Here is a 21,670-nt window from a genome sequence, read left to right as displayed (position 1 = left end):
TCAAACATAATTCCTCCCTTCCCCTTTTCCACTTTGCACTCCAAAGCTATTGAAAATCATCCCGAGTTCGCCAGCTTCTTCTGCTTCTCTTTCTTCTTCATCGTGATTGGAAAATCGATGGGAATATTAAAGTGAAATCGTCTTAAATGAAAGGTATCGTATACTTGATTTCTTTTATCAACATTCAGGTATGGAAAATAATGTCGGAAAAACATTCGTATTGTTTTATATTTTATTAATATTTTTTTTTGTTTCATAAATGTGATATTGTTGCGCTGGAGAAAATGGGTCTACTGCTCACATAATGTTGTAAAATTATTTTAAAATTATTTTATCTATTTATTTTATTATAAGCTTGCATTATTTTATTCTATTTAAGATATTTATTTAATAAATATCTTATGCTCTTGCTTATTCACATTACATGTAAATCGTATTGCTCTTTCTTGCTGTTAAAGTAATTTGCATAAAACATTGTCTATAGAAAATGCAAAAATGCAAACATTGAACAGATTTCCCTATTTCTCGGTACTCGCGCAATCAATATCATAATTTAATCCTAATCATCTTGATTTAATTTCTATTTACTGTTTTTTTCTTTTTCTGTTTTGAAATATGCAATTTCCTCACCGCGTTTCGTTTACTATCCTTTGATGTCGCATGAAAAATAGCACAAACGATTGTATATTAAAACTAATTCATCGAAATGAAATTCAAGTTATGTTTAATAATTAATTAGACAGAATAATTTTGCAACAAATATTTTTGTTCCTTTTAAATCTGAAACAAAACCTTCTCATAACACGAAGGAAAGCACGTTCGTAAAAACAAATTATTTAATCCAACAGTGTCTTCGACTATATGTGATCGCAGCAAAATAATTTCAGATATGTATTAACCTTGAATTTTCCAAATCCAGCTCGATTCCCATTATTTAGGTGTCGTCGATATGTGTTGCATCGTCATTTACGTACTGTGTCTTAAATATCGTACGATTTTCGGTTAGACTTTGTTCTTTGGTTAAGAAAAGTGCAACATTTTACTTCACAATAAAGTTTTTCAATTTTTGAATAAATCATTATAAATGATCTTTCAACAAAGATGTATACAAACGCTAATACTTGCACAGATATCTTACCGAAGGACGTTGTATTGTATTTGTCGGGATTAATTAATCGATGTATCCGCTCGAAGCACGCGCGTTTCATTTATATCGAGTACGAGATACATACATACACACAAGGACACACAGATAACATATTGTTTCCTTAGCCTGGTACGATTATGGGCTAACACAATACCAGACCGAGCGACAGAACACAGAATTGGAACGCGTGTTCGATGAACGCCACCAAAGCGTTTCCCAAGGCATCGAAATTGCCACGGAGCATCTTGGTCACAAAGTCATTAAAGAGCCCGAGACTGAGTGGCAGAGATCCGTTAAGAGCAAGAAGAAGGAGGACTATTATAATAAGCTGATGAGCCTTGAGGAGGGACAATTGCTTAAGGAAAGCAGATTAAGAGAGGCTTCGCATCAGTTCGCTATTCCTGGCGATAAAGTCGTTGCACATTCTCTAGCAAAAGGAATGGCTGAAAAATACGAAGAGAATTTGTAAGTATTGCAATAAATATTTGATAAAAAAATATGTTATCAACACGTTTAATGATAATAATAATGCTCATTTATTGATTTTTCATAACTAGGGAGGAACAACCTCAGCAACCAGTAGAACCATCTCCAAAATATGTAAATAAACCATTCGTTACCGAAGTAGATATAGATACGGAACGCGTTAAAGCCACTGGAAAGTATCCTCCGGAACCATCTGAATCTACAGTTCATGGTCGCGAAGTTCACGTAGCTAAACAAAAACAGACACAAAAGGAAGTTAAAGGTGACTTGGAAATAACGAGAAACATCACAGCAACGGAGACTACAGAGGTAGAACATAAAGCAAAGACCCAGGAACGTGTAGTTCAAGGGCAAGTGAAACCTGCCAAGCCGCCTGTTTTCACGAAAAAGATTCAACCGTGCAGAGCATTTGAGCAAGAACAGGCTAAATTTGAAGTGGAATTCGATGGCGATCCATTACCGACTATCAAATGGTATCGCGAAGATTTTCCCATACAAAACTCGGCCGATCTCCAAATTTACACCTTCAGCACGAAATCAGTATTAATTGTCAGACAAGTTTTTATGGAAGACTCCGGCGTCTTTTCTGTCATTGCTGAGAATAGAGGAGGCAAAGCCAAGTGCAGTGCCAATTTGGTCGTGGAGGAACGTAGAAGGCAACCTGGACGAGGTGGCGCGGTGCCACCCAGTTTCTTATCAACGATTCAATCTACTTCTGTGGCTTCTGGACAGCTCGCCAGATTTGATGCTAAAATTACTGGCACCAAACCTCTAGACGTTTATTGGCTCAAGGTAAGAGATGTACGATATATATTTACTGTAATCTTACGTGTGCAATCAAAACGCACAGAAAACAACAAATTTAAATAAACTTGAATATCTTTTTTATTATAGAATGGCAAGAAGATAACGGCAGATATCCGTTACAAAACTTTAGAAGAGGACAACACTTATACACTATTGATATTAGAAACGATACCGGAGGATATTGGCAAGTATGAATGCGTTGCAATTAACAATGCTGGAGAAGCACGTTGCGAAGCAGAATGTACTGTTCGCGGGCCTCAATCGCCGACAAAAGTTGCAAAACCCACGACACCAACGGTGGAAAAAGCGCCAACTGTTTTGGAACCATTAAGAGATCAAACTATCAGAGAAGGAACGTCTGTCGCTTTTGCTTGTAGAATTACAGGAAAGCCTGTTCCGACTGTGCAGTGGAAGAAAGCCGATAAGGTATATTCAGAGCGCTGTAATAATAATAATTATAACATTAAACATTTTTTTAATAAGAGTTTACTCAACTGCTTATCGCGTTTGCAGGTAATTAAACCATCAAAGTACTTCCAAATGCAGAAGGAAGGCGACTTATGTACTCTGAGGATTTCCGAAGCATTTCCCGAAGACGAAGGTGTTTACAAATGCATCGCAAAAAGTCCCGCTGGTGATGTTACGACATCTGCCAATCTTAGAGTTCTCGGTAAGAGAAAAGAAAAAATCAAATTTGTTTTTATAAAGTTTCTTTTTACTTCAACATATTAAACTAAAAAAAAATCAATGTTGTTTTTTATTAGCGCCCGACACAGCTGACGTTCTACCAAAATTGACGCCTCTTAAGGATCAAATCGTCGTTGAAGGACAGCCAGCTCAATTCAAGACTCAAGTGCATCCGACAAAGCCTAAACCGACGATTCACTGGTATCGAGAAGGCGCCTTGATCCCACAATCGCCAGACTTCCAGGTAAGATAAGTCTCTCACGTTTTATTTTATAAAGTATCGAGAGAAGTTTCGTTGAAGCTGATAATACTCAGGGAAACCTGGTGTGTCATATTTTCAGATGATTCACGAAGGCAACAATGCGGTGCTACTCATAGCAACCACGTACGAGGAGGATACTGGTACTTTCATCTGCCGTGCTACAACTTCAGCCGGTACCGTAGAAACGTCAGCCAAACTCATCGTCAAAAGTAAGAACTGAATAAAAAATACAGATTCGATTGCTAACATAATACGCGATTGGACTTATGTTATACATCTCCAACAACTGCCGGAGACGAATACTATACTCGAGACAATAGCATGTGACAAGTTAATAACATTAGCAATTTGGGAACTAATATCGTTTTAAATCTTGAAAGAGATGAATTTAATAACTCAATTAGCCTGTTGTACATCTCACGTATCGATTAAATTTCAATTATCACGTCAGCTCTTTGTCTTTCGATATTCGCATATGTATATATCACAATATATATACGACAACTTGAAGGAATTACAATTTATCAATCATTACAATTATTTATTTCGGAATAATTGACTAGCCTTCAATAACGAAGCAAATATAAAAAAAATGTTGATGTTGGTGTAAAGTTAATTACATCGGAAGAATTGAATAATTTTTTAAATATACATTTAATCGTTATTAATGTACATCAATTATCGTCTATTCTCTCTCATTGTAACTCTAACATTTTTACATCGTCTCAAGTACGAGGCCGTCTCCGCGCAGCGCGATACGTCGCGTAAATATCCACTCGTATTTTATTTTTGTGCTTTGTTGTTGCCTCTTTTTAAAATCGTAACCTATCGATATATCGCCTAGATTTCCTCACCTCGATCACATCCTCTAATCAAAAGTGTCATGCGCGTCCGGGGAGTTTGTACTAACTCGTTATGTTTTGAGAATAGTTGAGCGAGTGAAACGAGGAAGTAATTAATTAACAGATTTGAGAGGCTGTATTGCAAAATCATGATCCTCCAGGTAGAAAATACTCATAATACATATCATCCAAAATACAAAAGTCGCAAAGGTGGTGCTAAAATTGAAACGCTGCAAAAGCAGTATATCGCATATAATGAAAATGGAAACTGTTTGTTAATGTTGTAATCGGTCAGGACAAGTGCAGATTTTATTTAAGGTCAGCTTAAAGCAGACCGATAGAGCGAAACGTCTTACACAAGTGTTCTGTGCCCTTGACATTTTAATCTCAGGACAAAAGTGTGAATTCATAGCCTTATAAAGAGTACTATCAACTCTCTGTAAATAGGTAATATAGCAATGTGGAACTTTGCGCGATATTAGTCGATATCATGAGATATAAAAATGAGAAAGGGGATCAGCGGTGCGACTGCGTTAAATACGTAACTCGTTTACTCGTTCGCTGTAATCTCGATATTTATTATAAAAAGTATATCGTGAAATAGAAAAAATATATATATACATTTACATATACATACATCTTCTTGTTCTATATATATATATGTACGCCCACTACAATTATAAATGTTCATTTACTAAAGAAATTACACAGCACATATACACACACGGATAAAGATACCCGATCTAACAATTTACTAATCGAATATTTATTATTGTACAATGAAAGTCGCAATAAAACCGAATGTTGTAAGTACGTCCAAGTCTCGTTTGTTGCCGTTTCGACGGCCGTCGCCTAAAGAATTAATATATATCGTCGTATATAATGACGATTTTTTCGCGACCATCCGATAGAAGAACCTTTGTGGCAATGGAAGATTCAGGTCAGGATCAACATGGCGTAAAGCATATGTAAAAAAAACTGCATGATTATTAATGTAATATATTTACAAATTCCGCGCTATGCGATAAATTAGTCGAGATAGTTACACTCGATACTTTCTTCATGAGGAAGAATGGCGAAGTGAAACCTATGGTGAAGTATATCTGTATATCGTTGGATCTTTGTAACGGAGAACGTGCTTCCGTTGAATTCTCTGAGGTGTATCACGCGAGAGAGAAAATACATTCTCGCGCGTAAAATAAAGTTTATATAAAAAGCCGTTATAATAATAGAAATAAAGATTTTTTTACTCACTTTTCTTTGATCGAAAGAAATATATCACGGAAGCACATAACCGGTTTGACCTGCGTTTGCATAGTTTTTATAAATAAACAAGTCCGCAGGTACACAAGTATATTTATGTAAATCGTTTCTGTCATGCGGCACACGTTCCGAGTCGAAAAGCAGATGCAGTGTCGTGTGCACACTCGGCTAGGCCCTTTTCTTAAGCTATTTTTGAACACGTGATGTGTATTACATTACCTAGCTATATTTGGCCGCCGGCTTGGAACTCCGCGAAAATTCGTCGACCACGACGGATCGTGGGTTGTTCTCGCTTACAAATGCTTTGATAAACTATTCAGAACTGACTTATATTCCGCATTAATCTATTATATTTACTTTATTACTCGCTAAAATTAAAATTTTGTAAGTTTATTGTACATTTATATCTCAAAATGCATTGCGTGGCATCACATAAACGCTAGTAGGATCTTTAAACAGAGAAGACTTAAGCGTGTTACATATGTATATATATTACTAAGAATATCTGCTATTCATTATAAATTTATGTAGATCATAAAATTCGACATAAACATCAAAAATTTTGAATATTAGTTCCCAGCGTTCAGCCATCGGAAATTTCGGACATCGAATCGAACGAATATGTTTTCAAAGAATACACGCATGAATCTTCTTTCTCAGTTATTTCTAAAAATATCTTACTCTGCTGGAGAGAAGAATTTTCAAGAATTAAATTCAGTTCTTTGCGCATGAATATTATGAGTAAATAAAGTGGCTTTGAGCGACCTTGAAGATGATACAATAGCACACTTTTCAAGAGACCAAATGGACACGCTGATTCATCAAGGAGATATTCTTTTCCGTGGTCCAGCTCTCTGTCTTTGATCTCAGACTACCACCTTTGCTCGACGCTTCGTCAGCACGGTGATTTCGAGGGAAGAAGCTGGTCGAGGTAGTTAACTATTTTGGCTCCGTCCCGAGCCAGTTGCCAATGATTCAGCCATGCCAGAAATAATACGGGGAAGAGCGTGTCAGCGTACTCTGCAAAATGAGAGAAAATTATTTTTGGTAAACCAGCAACTCTGGAGTTCACAAGATATACGACTACCATCCATTGCAGTTGGAAACTTGATGATATTTAATTATAATGCGATAGTATTCAGTACAATCAGTTAAGAAATATTCACGGAAAGAATGTAAATCAATAATAGGCTAAAAATTCTTCAAGTTCTCTTGTTTAATTTTATTTTGCATTAATACTACTCGATGATTGTATCGAACCAAGAATTATAAATCTAAACTAACAATAAGATTATTCGCTATTCATTTGAAGAATAAATTTTTATCATTGCTTTGCATTCTTTCTCGGTTTTTTTGTATAATTAGAATTAGAAATAAAATTTGTATTTACGTTTAAAAATGTAATATAATGTCACTGATTAATACTATAATATTGCATTACGTATTAGTATGATACTGCATTATACATGTGAGTTTACGAATTAAATTAATTGTTTTCATATATAAATTTATTTGACGAGATAGGAACCAAAAAACGAACACGTGTTTATATGAGTTTATCACTATCTTTATTTTTAATTCTGTATGTACATAATCATACTGAAGATTCAATTTTTCATTGAATCATCGAATAAACTGTATGTCGTGTAGAAAGTAGTATATCACTATCCCTATATTTAAATGCATAAACACAATCTTTTGAGGTTTCAATATTCAATTGTAGACACTAAGTCTTCTTAATTTTCTCGTTATTTAAGTAATCTTTCGCACCATTATATCCATAATTAAATAATATATAGTCGCACTGTACATACAAATCTAAAATAGAGAATATAGCTAAGAAAGATTTATATTAATAAGGAAGCGCTTTATCTCTCGGAGATGAAAAGAAAATCTAATTAGAACAACATACAGAAATTCAAAGAGAACAGAAGAATAAAACAATAACATAAAAAGAATAAACATTATTTATAAACAGGTATATATACAGAATTGTTGAATGAATTATCACTGAAAATGATGATGATCAGATATAGATATTTCAAATGCACCACCTTTACGATATCGCGGTAAAATGAATTCAAATGTGTCCAGTTCGAATACAGCTGCACTTCGGTCAAGAACGTGGAAGAAATCTCGTTATGAAATAATTAATGCGAGAAATGTATCTTCTTGACTGAAGGCAGCAAAATCTGTCAGAAATGTCACATTTCTTCCTCTCAAATGTCACTTTTAAACTTTCTTTGAAACGTCACTGTTTCACTGAATGATACAATCACTGCGATATCACCACCGTAGTAAGAAGCATGATCACAGTTTTCCTCAGTTGCTTCATCTTCGACTTCCAACTGATTACTATTGCGGCTAGATGTAGCACGAAGTAGGGGTGTGCGTCTTGTACGTCAAGGATCCCCACCGAGTTACTCCGCGGGAGACTATTACTTCAGGGAAACTCGCGGGCATCACAAACTCTGCGAATACTACAAATGAACGTCACATGACTTACGCGATCATTTAATATAATCCATCTTCGCCATCTCGTGTCTTCATGTCTTGTTAAAATTTATGTCACAGTCATTATTACACATCATATACCATTTTATTACCTCTCCGAAGAAAAGCTCCTACGCAATCGAATCACAGATAATAAATTCTTATTCAGCCTATTTAAAAATAATACAAAAGTTCAAATGATTCACACGTCTTGCATTTTTACTATATATTCTTTAACATTTATGTGTAGCTGCGTAATTGACATATGTTTGATACTTTGTTATGTTATCTAGCAAGATTCATGTGTGTATTTTCTATAAAATATATATAAGTATTTTAATTTTTTTGTCTATTAATAAACATTGAACATAAGTACTTATACACTCCAACAATTAATTGTTTTATTAATTATTATAATAAACTGATACAAAATTACATATATTTTTATTGCTGTAATATGATCAAGTAAAGGCAGATGTTAAGTTAAATATAATCTTTACAAATTATTATTAATAACTTGAATAATTCGCTCTTTCAAGGTCGACAGATATCTGGCGAATTGCCTGATTTCTACCCAGGAAAGTTAATTCAGTCAGAAAACATTTCCCTTTATTTTGCAATCACGAAATAAATTTTCATACGATATTACAAATGTACAATTAAACGCGAGAAATAATTAATTCCACAACACTAATGTTAATAATTTATTGTGAATTTATAAAAATATGTATTTCTCATTAGTGTAACATGCATGTACCGCATAGGTTCGGCATAATGTCAACGAAGCTTCCGCTTAGTTCAACATGCGTGATGTGGTGTGAAACAAACAAACGAAAATGTTCAAAAGTTATTTAAAATAATTTTTCATAACTTACAGAAAGAAAAGAAGTCTACGCAATTTCCGCAGAAACGGATGCCAGTATAGAAACAGATGTGAAACTTCACCAAGATTTGAAAGAGGATAGTATTTTAAAATCTTTAGCTCTCGACGAAAATGGTTTACCGCTTGAAGTACAGCTTCAAGCAGGTGATGAATCGCTACCATGGAGAAAAGAGCGCGTTCAGCATCGACCTCGAATTAGTGATTCACTTCCATGGAGAAAAGTGAAAACAAGAGATTCCTCTTTAGACAAGCTTCGAGCTTTCGAAAGTCAAATAAAACCATGGACTGAGGAAGAAGTGATTTTGAAAAAAACTTCTCAAATTATCAAAGATGTAACCAAAGAAAAGCTGGAAGAGGTTGAACTAAAACCGACCAAGATTGAAAAGAAAGAAATTCATGGACCCAGTCTCGAAACAATCCAACTGAAATCCGTGCCTAAAGATGTAACACATATCGTAGCAACTGAGAAAAAAAGAACACGCGATGATACTACGATTGAACTTTATAAAGAGGAAGCAGATGCTACTCTGTTGAAAACGTCGCATCGTTTAGACGAAATTGTATCGAAAAAAGAGAAAAGCGAAGAGGCAAAACCATGGACAGAAGAACAAATTACCTTAAAGAAAACGAAACCAAAAACAAAAATATCTTCGGAAATAGATACTGTAGAAAAAACGGATTATCTTGAACAGGAGGACAATTCTTTACTTACCATTACAAAGGACGAAAAAATATTAAAGACAAGGAAGGAAAAGTTTATCGAAGAGAAGCCAGAACAACCTAAATCTTGGACGGAGGAGCATATTGTTTTAAAGAAAACGAAACCAAAGACAAAAGAAATTCCAGAAATAGATAAAATTGTAGAAAAGATGGATTATATCGAACAAGAAGACAGTTCTTTACTTAAAATTTCAAAGGATGAGGAAACGCAAAAAATTAAAAAGGAAAAGTTCATCGAAGAAAAACCAGAACAACTCAAACCTTGGACGGAGGAAAAAATTGCTTTGAAGAAGGCGAAACTAGAAAGAAAGGAAACACCTAAGGAAACGCTCGAAATCATTGCACTAAAACCTTCGCAAGTAGTAAAGAAGGATATTGTAAAGCCAACCTTAGAGAAAGCAGATCTTAAGCCGATTTCAAAGAAAGAATCTGAAATAATTTTAACAGAAGAAACTACGCGCATCGATGTTTCTGTAGTCAAAGAAGCGAGAAGGGCGAGCAAAGACGTGATAGACATAGATAAGACGGATAAAACAAAACCATGGACAGAAGAAAAAGTAATTTTGAAGAAAACAAAACCAGAGCAAAAAGAAATAAGCAAAGAAACTTTTGAAGAAGTATCATTAAAGCCAGTATCAAGAATCAATAAAGAAATAACAGCGAAAGAAGAAATAACAGAGAAAGTAAATTTAAAACATATTAAAACAAAAACTACGGATTTGACAGATATTGAAAAGTCACAAGAAAAAATAGCATATCACGAAGAAGAAGATAAAATTATTATTGAAACAGATAAAGATATCGAGTCAATTAAAAAATTGAAAAGTAAGAAGGAAATCTCTGAAAGCGTACCATACACGGAAGAGGAAGATATCACGATGCTCGCCATTGACAGAATTGATGAAACAATCGAAAAATCTATGAAAGAAGAAGTACCAGTGCCGTGGGTTAGAGGAAAAAAAGCAAAAGAAAAAAAAGAAGCTGAAGAAATAAAACCGTTTCAAGTAACTAAATCTGAAACTGATACGGAAGAAGAAAAATCTATAAAGATTTCAGAAGCTCCATGGCGTCGTAAATCAAAACCGACGATTCAAAAGACAATTTCAGAAACTAAAGAAGAGAAATTTGAAGAACAAGTAGATTTACCGTGGAAACGTGGAAAAAAACCAGTAGTTGTTAAACCAGAAGAAAAATTAGAAGAATCAATAAAAGATGATACTAAAGAAGTATCTGAAATAATTTGGCGAAAACCTAGAAAAGATGAAACAATAAAAGCCGTTAAAGAAGAGCCTCAGGTTGAAGATTTTACGTCCGTTGTATTAAAACCAACAAAACGCTATGAAAAACCTGAAGAACAGAAATCAACAGAAGAAATTATATTAAAACCAACAAAACGCTATGAAAACCCTGAAGAACAGAAATCAACAGAAGAAATTATATTAAAACCAGTAAAACGAGTACCTAAAGAAAGAGAAGAACCAGAAAAAATTACTCTTAAACCAATTACAAAGGAGAAATCAGAAATAAAAGTCATACCTGACAAAATCGAAGAAATCACTAACGGAGACCTACCTACTGATAAAGTGCATCTACCGTGGAGACGAGGACAAAAACCAATACAAATTCAGGAGAAATCCAAAGATGTACAGCTAATAGAGAAACCCAAAGAACCGATACCTGAAGAAGTTATATTAAAACCGGTTAAAAAACTTCCTAAAGAGGAAGAAACAACAGAACAGATTGATTTAAAACTAGTGAAAAAAGAAAAAATAGAAGAGAAACCTGAAGAAATTCAATTGAAACCAGTAAGAAAAATACAGAAACCCGAAGAACCGAAACCTGAAGAAGTTATATTAAAGCCGATTAAGAAACTTCCTAAAGAGGAAGAAGCAAAAGAACAGATTGATTTAAAACCAGCGAAAAAGGAGAAAATAGATGACAAACCTGAAGAAGTTCGATTGAAACCAGTAAGAAAAATACAGAAACCTGAAGAACCAAAACCTGAAGAAGTTATATTAAAGCCGGTTAAGAAACTTCCTAAAGAGGAAGAAGTAAAAGAACAGATTGACTTAAAACCAGTGAAAAAGGAGAAAATAGAGGACAAACCTGAAGAAGTTCGATTGAAACCAGTAAAAAGGATAGAGAAACCCGAAGAACCGAAACCTGAGGAAGTTAAATTAAAGCCGGTTAAGAAACTTCCTAAAGAGGAAGAAGCAAAAGAACAGATTGATTTGAAACCAGTGAAAAGGGAGAAAATAGAGGACAAACTTGAAGAAGTTCAATTGAAACCAGTAAGAAAAATACAGAAACCCGAAGAACCGAAACCTGAGGAAGTTATATTAAAGCCGATTAAAAAACTTACTAAAGAGGAAGAAGCAAAAGAACAAATTGATTTGAAACCAGTGAAAAAGGAGAAAATAGAGGAGAAACCTGAAGAAGTTCGATTGAAATCAATAAAAAGAATGGAGCAACCCGAAGTACCGAAACCTGAAGAAGTTATATTAAAGCCGGTTAAGAAACTTCCTAAAGAGGAAGAAGCAAAAGAACAGATTGATTTGAAACCAGTGAAAAAGGAGAAAATAGAGGAGAAACCTGAAGAAATTCGATTGAAACCAGTAAAAAGGATGGAGAAACCCGAAGAACCGAAACCTGAGGAAGTTATATTAAAGCCAATTAAAAAACTTCCTAAAGAGAAAGAAGCAAAAGAACAGATTGATTTGAAACCAGTGAAAAGGGAGAAAATAGAGGACAAACCTGAAGAAGTTCGATTGAAACCAGTGAAAAGGATAGAGAAACCCGAAGAACCGAAACCTGAGGAAGTTATATTAAAGCCGGTTAAACAACTTCCTAAAGAGAAAGAAGCAAAAGAACAGATTGATTTGAAACCAGTGAAAAGGGAGAAAATAGAGGAGAAACCTGAAGAAGTTCGATTGAAACCAGTAAAAAGGATGGAGAAACTCGAAGAACCGAAACCTGAGGAAGTTTTATTAAAGCCGATTAAAAAACTTCCTAAAGAGGAAGAAGCAAAAGAACAAATTGATTTGAAACCAGTGAAAAAGGAGAAAATAGAGGAGAAACCTGAAGAAGTTCGATTGAAACCAGTAAAAAGAATGGAGAAACCCGAAGTATCGAAACCTGAAGAAGTTATATTAAAGCCGGTTAAGAAACTTCCTAAAGAGGAAGAAGCAAAAGAACAGATTGATTTGAAACCAGTGAAAAGGGAGAAAATAGAGGAAAAACCTGAAGAAGTTCGATTGAAACCAGTAAAAAGGATGGAGAAACCCGAAGTACCGAAACCTGAAGAAGTTATATTAAAGCCGGTTAAGAAACTTCCTAAAGAGGAAGAAGCAAAAGAACAAATTGATTTGAAACCAGTGAAAAAGGAGAAAATAGAGGAGAAACCTGAAGAAGTTCGATTGAAACCAGTAAAAAGGATGGAGAAACTCGAAGAACCGAAATCTGAGGAAATTTTATTAAAGCCGATTAAAAAACTTCCTAAAGAGAAAGAAGCAAAAGAACAAATTGATTTGAAACCAGTGAAAAAGGAGAAAATAGAGGAGAAACCTGAAGAAGTTCGATTGAAACCAGTAAAAAGAATGGAGAAACCCGAAGTATCGAAACCTGAAGAAGTTATATTAAAGCCGGTTAAGAAACTTCCTAAAGAGGAAGAAGCAAAAGAACAGATTGATTTGAAACCAGTGAAAAGGGAGAAAATAGAGGAGAAACCTGAAGAAGTTCGATTGAAACCAGTAAAAAGGATGGAGAAACCCGAAGTACCGAAACCTGAAGAAGTTATATTAAAGCCGGTTAAGAAACTTCCTAAAGAGGAAGAAGCAAAAGAACAGATTGATTTGAAATCAGTGAAAAAGGAGAAAATAGAGGAGAAACCTGAAGAAGTTCGATTGAAACCAGTAAAAAGGATGGAGAAACCCGAAGAACCGAAACCTGAGGAAGTTATATTAAAGCCGGTTAAGAAACTTCCTAAAGAGGAAGAAGCAAAAGAACAGATTGATTTGAAACCAGTGAAAAAGGAGAAAATAGAGGAGAAACCTGAAGAAGTTCGATTGAAACCAGTAAAAAGGATGGAGAAACCCGAAGAACCGAAACCTGAGGAAGTTATATTAAAGCCGGTTAAGAAACTTCCTAAAGAGGAAGAAGCAAAAGAACAGATTGATTTGAAACCAGTGAAAAAGGAGAAAATAGAGGAGAAACCTGAAGAAGTTCGATTGAAACCAGTAAAAAGGATGGAGAAACCCGAAGAACCGAAACCTGAGGAAGTTATATTAAAGCCGGTTAAGAAACTTCCTAAAGAGGAGGAAGCAAAAGAGCAAATTGATTTGAAACCAGTGAAAAAGGAGAAAATAGAGGAGAAACCTGAAGAAGTTCTATTGAAACCAGTAAAAAGGATGGAGAAACCCGAAGAACCGAAACCTGAGGAAGTTATATTAAAGCCGGTTAAGAAACTTCCTAAAGAGGAAGAAGCAAAAGAACAGATTGATTTGAAACCAGTGAAAAAGGAGAAAAAAGAGGAGAAACCTGAAGAAGTTCAATTGAAACCAGTAAAAAGGATGGAGAAACCCGAAGAACCGAAACCTGAGGAAGTTATATTAAAGCCGGTTAAAAAACTTCCTAAAGAGGAGGAAGCAAAAGAGCAAATTGATTTAAAGCCAGTGAAAAGAGATAAAATTGAAGAGAAAGCCGAAAAAGTGAAGCCTGAAGAGATTACTTTGAAACCTGTTGAAGAGCTTCCTAGAGAGGAAGATACAAAGGAACAAATTCTCTTAAAACTAGTTGAAGAAAAGAAATCTAAGGAAATAGAGTTACAATTTACACCTGAAATAATACCAGAGAAGATGAATGATAAATTTCTTGAGGACAAACCAACAGAGATAACTGCGGCTCCTTGGCGACGTAGTAAACGAACGAAAAAAGTCGTTGATTTTAAAGATGAAGTTACGATAGTGCCAATAGATCAAGAAGAATCGGTTGTTGAGATTTCTGAAGAAAGAGAAACAATAATTGCAGCTGAAAATACTCAAAGACAGATTGAAAAGAAAGTGGAATCTGTGTCATCCCGTGAAGAAAATAAAAAAACTGAAGAGGTAATTGCAACAAGCAAAATTTCATGGCGAAAGAAAAAACAAGAACCAATCAGAATGGAAGAAGAAAGAGAAATAGTTGTATTAAAGCCTATCGAAGAAGTGATAGACTCAAAATCAGAAATTAAACAACTCGAAGAACAAATATTAGTTCCAATTAAAGATGAGAAATTACCCGAGGAAATTAAAGAGAGTGCAATTCAATTAAAACCGATTCAGTTAAAGAAGAAAGTAAAGAAAGAAGAAGTAGTAGAAGAAATTAAATTAAAACAAGTAAGTAAAGAAAAGATAACGGAAGACAAGCCTAAGGAAGAAAAAATTATTGATTTAAAGCCCATATCGTTTGAAGAACAAATAGCAAAAGTGTTGGAAGAGAAAGATGAAACCATTATTAAAACGATTAAAACAAAATCTAAGAAAAAAGAAAAAGTCCCTGAAGAAATCGTTTCTATTTTTGATGAAAAGAAAGACGACATTACTAAAACTAAAGAAATCGAAGAGATTGTTGAAGATGTCAAGTTAGAAACTAGTACAGATGTTATACAAATAGAAGACCGTAAGAGAAAACGTAGACAACGTACTCAAGTCGACATATCTATTATGGATAAGGACAAAACTATTGCTCCACGATTTATTCAAAAATTACAGCCTGTTATCGCTGAGCTAGAGAAACCTGCCAAATTTACATGTACGGTCATAGGAAATCCCTTCCCCGAAATTTCATGGTATAAAAATCAGCAAGAACTTTATGCAAGCGAAAAGTATACAATGACTATATTCGAAACAACAGCAACTTTAGAAATTACAAAAGTCAAAGAAGAAGATGCTGGAATGTACTCTTGCAGAGCATCTAATCCGGCTGGGGTGGCAACATCCACTGTCAATCTTGTGATATTCGGTAGTAATATTATTGAACATAAAGTGTCTTTTTTACTTTGTTATATTGACTTGGATTTAAAAATTTAATTGATTTTTCGACATCTCTTTAATCTTTCCCTACTAAATCTCTATAATAAAATATAATAAATCTTAATAAAATCATCATAATACTTATAATTTTTTCGTGAAATTTATAATTACTACAAGTAAGATGCATGCTTTTCTATAAATAATTGAATACCTTTATTACTCATGTACGCATATATTAAATTCTTAAAATTAATAAGTAATATTATCCTCTTTCATAAATATGAATAAATTAATAATTTGTTGACAAACTCGAATAAATGTGTGCCTAATGTATTGCATATTGATTATATTATTGATTATATCATTTTTTATTTTCCACAGCTATTGCGTGACATCATAGAAGTAATAAATTATATGCTTCCTATTTTTTTTCTGTTGAAGTATTATTTCTCAAAATTTCATGTTCCTTTTTAAATAATGCGATTACTTGGATATTTATACCTCTTTTACATTTATGCATAACATGATATTTGTTTTTTCAGAAAAAGAAGAAGAAGGCATAGCACCACATTTTTCGACACCGATTAAACCGCTAATGATCGAAGAGCATACACCTGCTTTATTAGAATGTGTTGTCACCGGCACACCAGTACCGGAAGTGAAATGGTATCGCGGTGAAAAAGAAGTAAGACCGGATGAAAGAACCGAGATTACCTTTATCCCAACAACTGGAGAGGCTAAGCTGCAAATTTTAGAACCAACGCCTCAAGATGAAACAATATATCGCGTTCGTGCTGTGAATAAATATGGTCGCGCTGAATGCAGAGCTAATTTAGTGATCAGTAACATTGTTAAAGTAAGCAAACCGGTTGTTCTCAGAGCACCACAAATTACACGACCTTTGCCGGCGCTTATAGCAGAACGTGGCAAGCCTCTGAAGCTTTTAGCTGATTTTGAGGGCACACCAAAACCGGAAGTCAAGTGGTTCCGCAATGGTATTGAAATTACGCCGACTGATAAGCACAAGATAAATGTTTATGAAAGCACAGCCGAATTAATTGTATCTGATGTTACGAAAAAAGATAGTGGCAAATATGAGATTAGAGTCCAGAATGAAGCCGGCGAAGCAAGAAGTTCGAGTTCTGTCACCATTAAGGACCGCGAAGACACTACAAGCGAAGTGAAAGCACCGATGTTTATAAAGCCGATTCAACCTCAACTTGTTGCAGAAGGAGAAGTTGTCATCATGGAAACACGAGTGGAATCATATCCGACAGCATCCTTTCAATGGTTCCATGAAAGCAAACCTCTTGAGGTATTTTTTCTAAATTATTCTTTTATTATGTTTATTTAAAATAACTCTCTCTCTCTTACACAAAACGTATTACTCAAAATCTCATAAAATACTAATAAAGAATGTAATCTTTTTGTTGCAGTCAACGGCGCAGGTGAGAATCGTGACTCAAGAGAATCGATCGATTTTAATGATGAAACAAGTCACACCGGAACTTGTCGGTAGCTACACCTGTCGTGCTGAAAATGTTGGTGGCTCGGTCACTTGTACAGCCAGCATTAACATTACAGAAACAATATGGGAAGAAGCAATTGAATTAATTTCGCCGACATTTGTTAAGAGACTATCACCTGTAAGAGTTATGGATGGCGAGAGTGTTAATTTAACCTGCGTCGTTGAAGGAAGACCAACGCCCAGGGTAGAATGGTATCATAATGACAAACCAATCAAAGAAGGCAAAGAAATTACGATTGTCCAAGATACGGAAGGTGTCTGCAGCCTAGCCATTACCGAAGTATTCCCAGAAGATGCTGGAGAATATACCTGTCATGCTGTAAATCATGTTGGCGAGGCTGTCTGCACATCATCACTTGTCGTTGAAGGTATGTCATTTGTCACAAATAGCCGTAATTTACAGGCCGGCTGTTTATTTATCCGTCTTCATCTGTTACTATATCACAATCTAATTTAATGCAGCTTACGAGTACGTTCCTGACTCGGAAATTGCATCTTCAATCATTGCAACATCCCTTACTACAGGATCAGAGGAAGATCTTCTATCCCCAAAAGTAAGAATAGTCGACGTCGTCGACGATATATTTGATACAACATTAGACATTAATATTAAAATTCGTTTTGTCTCCAGGAAACTCCAATCTTTGACATTGACATAGAAGAATCTGCACCGGAGATAATTAAACAGCTTCCTCAGTTAGTTCCTACCAAAGACGGGGAATTAACTAGGTATGTTTAAGACATATTTAGCAAACAATAATCGACTTTAAACATTAATTAATTTGTATATGTGTTTACATATATGAGCTTATACGTAATATTGCTGTCTCTTCTTGTATAGATTGGAAATAAAAGTGAAAGGTAAACCGAAACCAGAAGGAAAGTGGTATAAGCAGGGCGTAGAAATTGTCTCATCACAAGAATTCCAAATTGAGGAATTTGAAGATGGGACATCGGTGCTAACGATCGCCGAAACTTTCCCTGATGACACCGGTGAAATCGTATTCGAAGCTCACAATCCGCTTGGTGTGTCGACCACGATGGCATATTTATCAGTAGAAGGTAACGTCTTTTTCTCTATAGATTCCAAAAACTTTACTAATTTGCTTAAGCCAAGTTCTTTTCAGTTGCGCTCTTCAAGTGGAGAAGCGTCATCGAAGTCCTATAGCATCCTGGTATCTTAGTGGATAAAAATCCACTAGTTATCCTACATTATATCCTACATCATTCACAACAAAAACACTCGCAATCTCTATTTACACTGTCTTTTGTTTTATCTATTGCATAATCTATGCAAGCCTATGAATGTCTTTGGTCTTACTCAAATCCTTCTACTTAATGTTGACCAGAGAGATTCGCTATATATTCGCTATATGATTCTTATCTGTCATTTTATCGGCTAGGTATACTGGGTACAAAAGAATATCGGAAACCAGAATGGGTCACACAGATGGAAAAAATGCAAGAAGCTTTAAAAGGTAAGAATCGCGTTCATCATCTGGACGTGATCAATTGCATGCCGAGTGACACAGAGTGCAGTTTTTCGAGCGACAGTCTGGATGACCATGCATTAAGAGATGAGAGTTCTCAAAGAGATAGCTCGACTATGATCAGCGAATTTTCGTCAACAAAAACATTAATGAATATTGGCGACGACATTAGATTGCCTTTTGATGAAGATGAACTTGCTTCAAAAGAATTTTTATCGAGAAGATATTCGGATTCTTTTGGGATTGAAAAAAATATTGCTTCGATACAGTACTCTTGGCAAATTGATGCTTCTCACAAGAAACAAATTCCAATAGCATGTGATTTATTACGGAAGAAGAAGGAAGACATTTCTTCGATTTTAGATATGCAAAACGCGGTAACTTCGAAAGTAAAACATCAAGAAAATAAGCAGAGTATATCAAGCGCATCAAATCAATCATTTCCAATCGAAACACAATGTGCAAAATATATTGCTCAGAAGAAAATTATCAACGAACTGCTCACAAGTCTCAACTTTTTTCACTGTGAAGATACATTTCAGAAACAGAATAAAGTCATAGCGACAGAATCAAAGAAAAAGAAAATTGTTCTTGACTTTAGTGAATTTCCGCCCTCAAAATACGAGAAAAAAATCCAAGAACACTCGGATGCTGGAGTGATCACTTCTCCAAACAGTTCGAAATTGCCGTTTTATTTATCATCGATCGAAGAAAAAAGTGAAACACCGAGCATGAGAAACCGAAATTTGAATACTAAAATAAATAAGACCATTTCTAAAGAACCCGAAATTGAACCGATTTATAATTATAAAAGAAAATATCATACATATCCTAAATCTAGGATTCCAATCTTAAAATGCGCTAAGGAACAGCAATTCGAGAATTATGCCATGGATCCGCGGATGTTTCCATTGGAACCAAGAGAAATCGATCTAGAATCTTTTCAGCAATTACATACAGCGGATAGCCAAGAAGAATTGCAGGAATTTTTGCTGCTTGAAAGCCAATGCAGCGGAAATCTTGGATTGGCGAGTAACGCGTTTACATCCGAAGTATTTCATAGCGAGTATTGCTCTGATGACGAAAGAGGCACAATGTCAGGTAGAATTTACTTAAACTAATAACTAATAAGAAATGTACCATTTACAAAATAACCGTGCATGACTTTTTTGTGTGTTTTTGTCTAACTAGACTACTGACATGAGGTTACGAGTAATCTTGGTACCAAACATAAAATTAGGTAAGATATTTGAGTGCAATGAGCCTATTTTCATTTTGAAAGTTTTTAATTTAACATGAGCCTTTTATAATGTTTCAGCCACGCAAGCTGTTCCACGATTTATTCAAGAGATAACGGACGTCTATACAAAAGAAGGAAATGTTGCTTTATTTGAATGTATTTATTCTGGTAATCCCAAACCAGGTAATTGCTATACAAGTATGCAAATGTTGTGAAGTTCAATCAAAAAAACTTTTAATTAATTAATTCTTCAATTTCTAGATATTGTTTGGTACAAGAACGATAAGTTTTTAATGAATACAGAAAATGTGAAGGTACGTATATTCGATGAAGAAAATAAGACTACTCTAATGATCAAGCGAGCCACCAGAGAAGACGACGCTACATATGTTTGTAAAGCTACCAGTGAAATCGGCATGATAACAACTAAAGCTAAACTACATGTTGATACTATAAGTGATTCAATGTTAGACGACGTAATAAAAGAGGAAGAAAAACTGGATACAAAGCCGAAAAAGCAAGAAGAGAAGCTGCACAAAAAGAAGAAGACCGAGCTAAAGAAAGCAAAAGAAATCAAAGAAAAAGTAAAAGCTGAGCGTATCAAAATCGAAAAGGAAGAAGTCTTTGAAGAGAAACTTACACCGAGAGAACAAACGGAAGAAAAGTTAATATCCTATATTTTACGTCATTCAATACATTTCGTATACTTGATTTTTCGATTCATTTCATTTACAAATTATATTTATTTTTTATATATTATACTTTTAGGAGAATTGTCGATGTCGAAGAAACTCAACTATTGGAAACTACAGAAATCATAAAGGAAAAACCCGAGGAGGTATTATAATATGCAACTTTTATAATTTCTCCTAATTGAAACCATATTTCTTGCAGAATTTCATGCAACTGCTATTTTATTTCCTATTTTAGATTTCTAGAGCACGAAGAATACTACCGATCCAAGAACCAGTTGTAACTGAAGCAACAGCTTCTTTGAAAAAAATTGATGATCAAAAATCACGAGAGGAAATACCTAAAATCGAGGAACGTGCCAAAAGAATTGTTGAGGAGAGAGAAAGTGTCGTTGTATCAGAAATTATGAGCGAGGATACTGTTCCTGATTTTACCATCGAAACAAAGCTCGATCGTGCTCAAATTACTTCGGAAACTTTGCAAAAAGTGTCGGTCTCCGAAACGCACATAGAAAGAAGTGTGCAAGAAACGAAACGTACAGAAACAAAACAGAAAAAAGCCAAGAAAGTAAAAGCGGAAAAGATTAAAGAAGATATTACCGTAAAAGAGATTGTGGAGCGACAAAAGGAAAACATAGCTCGCGAAGTTGACGAAATAATGGAAGTACTTGACGCGAAAGAGTTTGGCCCGGGAGAGTCTCCCCTTCGGGAACTCGCGACGATTGGTTATCTGGTTCGACAAGGTGTTTCTGTAAATGAGATCAACGAATGCCTTTACAGGACTGAAATCTTTCCCGCTTTAAAAACGCCCGATGCACAAAATGCTTTGGTTCAGCTAGTGGAAAGAAAAGGTCACGGTCCCTTGATCACTCAAGTGCTTACCGAGGAGACGACGACCGATGAGAGCTTTGTCGCGGCGACAGTCGGTTTTCGTGCTTTCATGAAGATGGTCGAACTTCAGCATGCTACTGTGGAAGAAGTCATTACGCACTTTGCTCCGGAAGATTTCAGGCCACGTGCTTGGGAAGTTACGGAAGCTTCTGAGGTATGAACATAATGCATAATGCAAATGTTATTTAAATTCATAATTTTGAAGATTTTTTTCTCTTTCTTTCTTTCTCT

The 21,670-nt window shown here is 35.0% G+C and overlaps 1 protein-coding gene and 1 long non-coding RNA gene across 7 annotated transcripts in view; one reads left to right on the top strand and one right to left on the bottom strand.

Annotated features, from left to right (window-relative positions):
- Sls (sallimus) overlaps nucleotides 1-21,670 on the top strand; it is an 85,924-nt gene that overhangs the window by 21,954 nt on the left and 42,300 nt on the right. For 5 of the 6 annotated variants that reach the window (XM_083041502.1, XM_083041504.1, XM_083041501.1 and 2 more), the window contains 17 exons: nucleotides 1,273-1,612; nucleotides 1,705-2,425; nucleotides 2,528-2,866; nucleotides 2,954-3,110; nucleotides 3,205-3,371; nucleotides 3,469-3,598; nucleotides 8,865-15,587; nucleotides 16,141-16,913; nucleotides 17,035-17,494; nucleotides 17,589-17,680; nucleotides 17,758-17,855; nucleotides 17,968-18,188; nucleotides 18,530-18,604; nucleotides 19,935-20,039; nucleotides 20,118-20,520; nucleotides 20,625-20,694; nucleotides 20,787-21,593. In XM_083041502.1, coding sequence (XP_082897628.1) covers nucleotides 1,273-1,612; nucleotides 1,705-2,425; nucleotides 2,528-2,866; nucleotides 2,954-3,110; nucleotides 3,205-3,371; nucleotides 3,469-3,598; nucleotides 8,865-15,587; nucleotides 16,141-16,913; nucleotides 17,035-17,494; nucleotides 17,589-17,680; nucleotides 17,758-17,855; nucleotides 17,968-18,188; nucleotides 18,530-18,604; nucleotides 19,935-20,039; nucleotides 20,118-20,520; nucleotides 20,625-20,694; nucleotides 20,787-21,593 — 11,681 coding nt within the window. The remainder of the gene's footprint in view (nucleotides 1-1,272; nucleotides 1,613-1,704; nucleotides 2,426-2,527; nucleotides 2,867-2,953; nucleotides 3,111-3,204; nucleotides 3,372-3,468; nucleotides 3,599-8,864; nucleotides 15,588-16,140; nucleotides 16,914-17,034; nucleotides 17,495-17,588; nucleotides 17,681-17,757; nucleotides 17,856-17,967; nucleotides 18,189-18,529; nucleotides 18,605-19,934; nucleotides 20,040-20,117; nucleotides 20,521-20,624; nucleotides 20,695-20,786; nucleotides 21,594-21,670) is intronic. The other variant, XM_083041505.1, reaches the window with a different exon arrangement.
- LOC145938112 (uncharacterized) lies at nucleotides 4,169-7,841 on the bottom strand. Its single transcript, XR_014425678.1, has 2 exons — nucleotides 7,549-7,841; nucleotides 4,169-6,514 (listed from the first exon to the last, which is right to left on the bottom strand). It is a non-coding gene; the product is annotated as an uncharacterized LOC145938112 (long non-coding RNA).

Source organism: Prenolepis imparis, unplaced genomic scaffold (assembly GCF_030444845.1).
Source record: "Prenolepis imparis isolate NDT839.2.m4 unplaced genomic scaffold, iyPreImpa1.0 SCAF_7, whole genome shotgun sequence".
Classification (NCBI taxonomy): Eukaryota; Metazoa; Arthropoda; class Insecta; order Hymenoptera; family Formicidae; genus Prenolepis; species Prenolepis imparis.
This window is presented reverse-complemented; position numbering and strand designations above follow the sequence as displayed.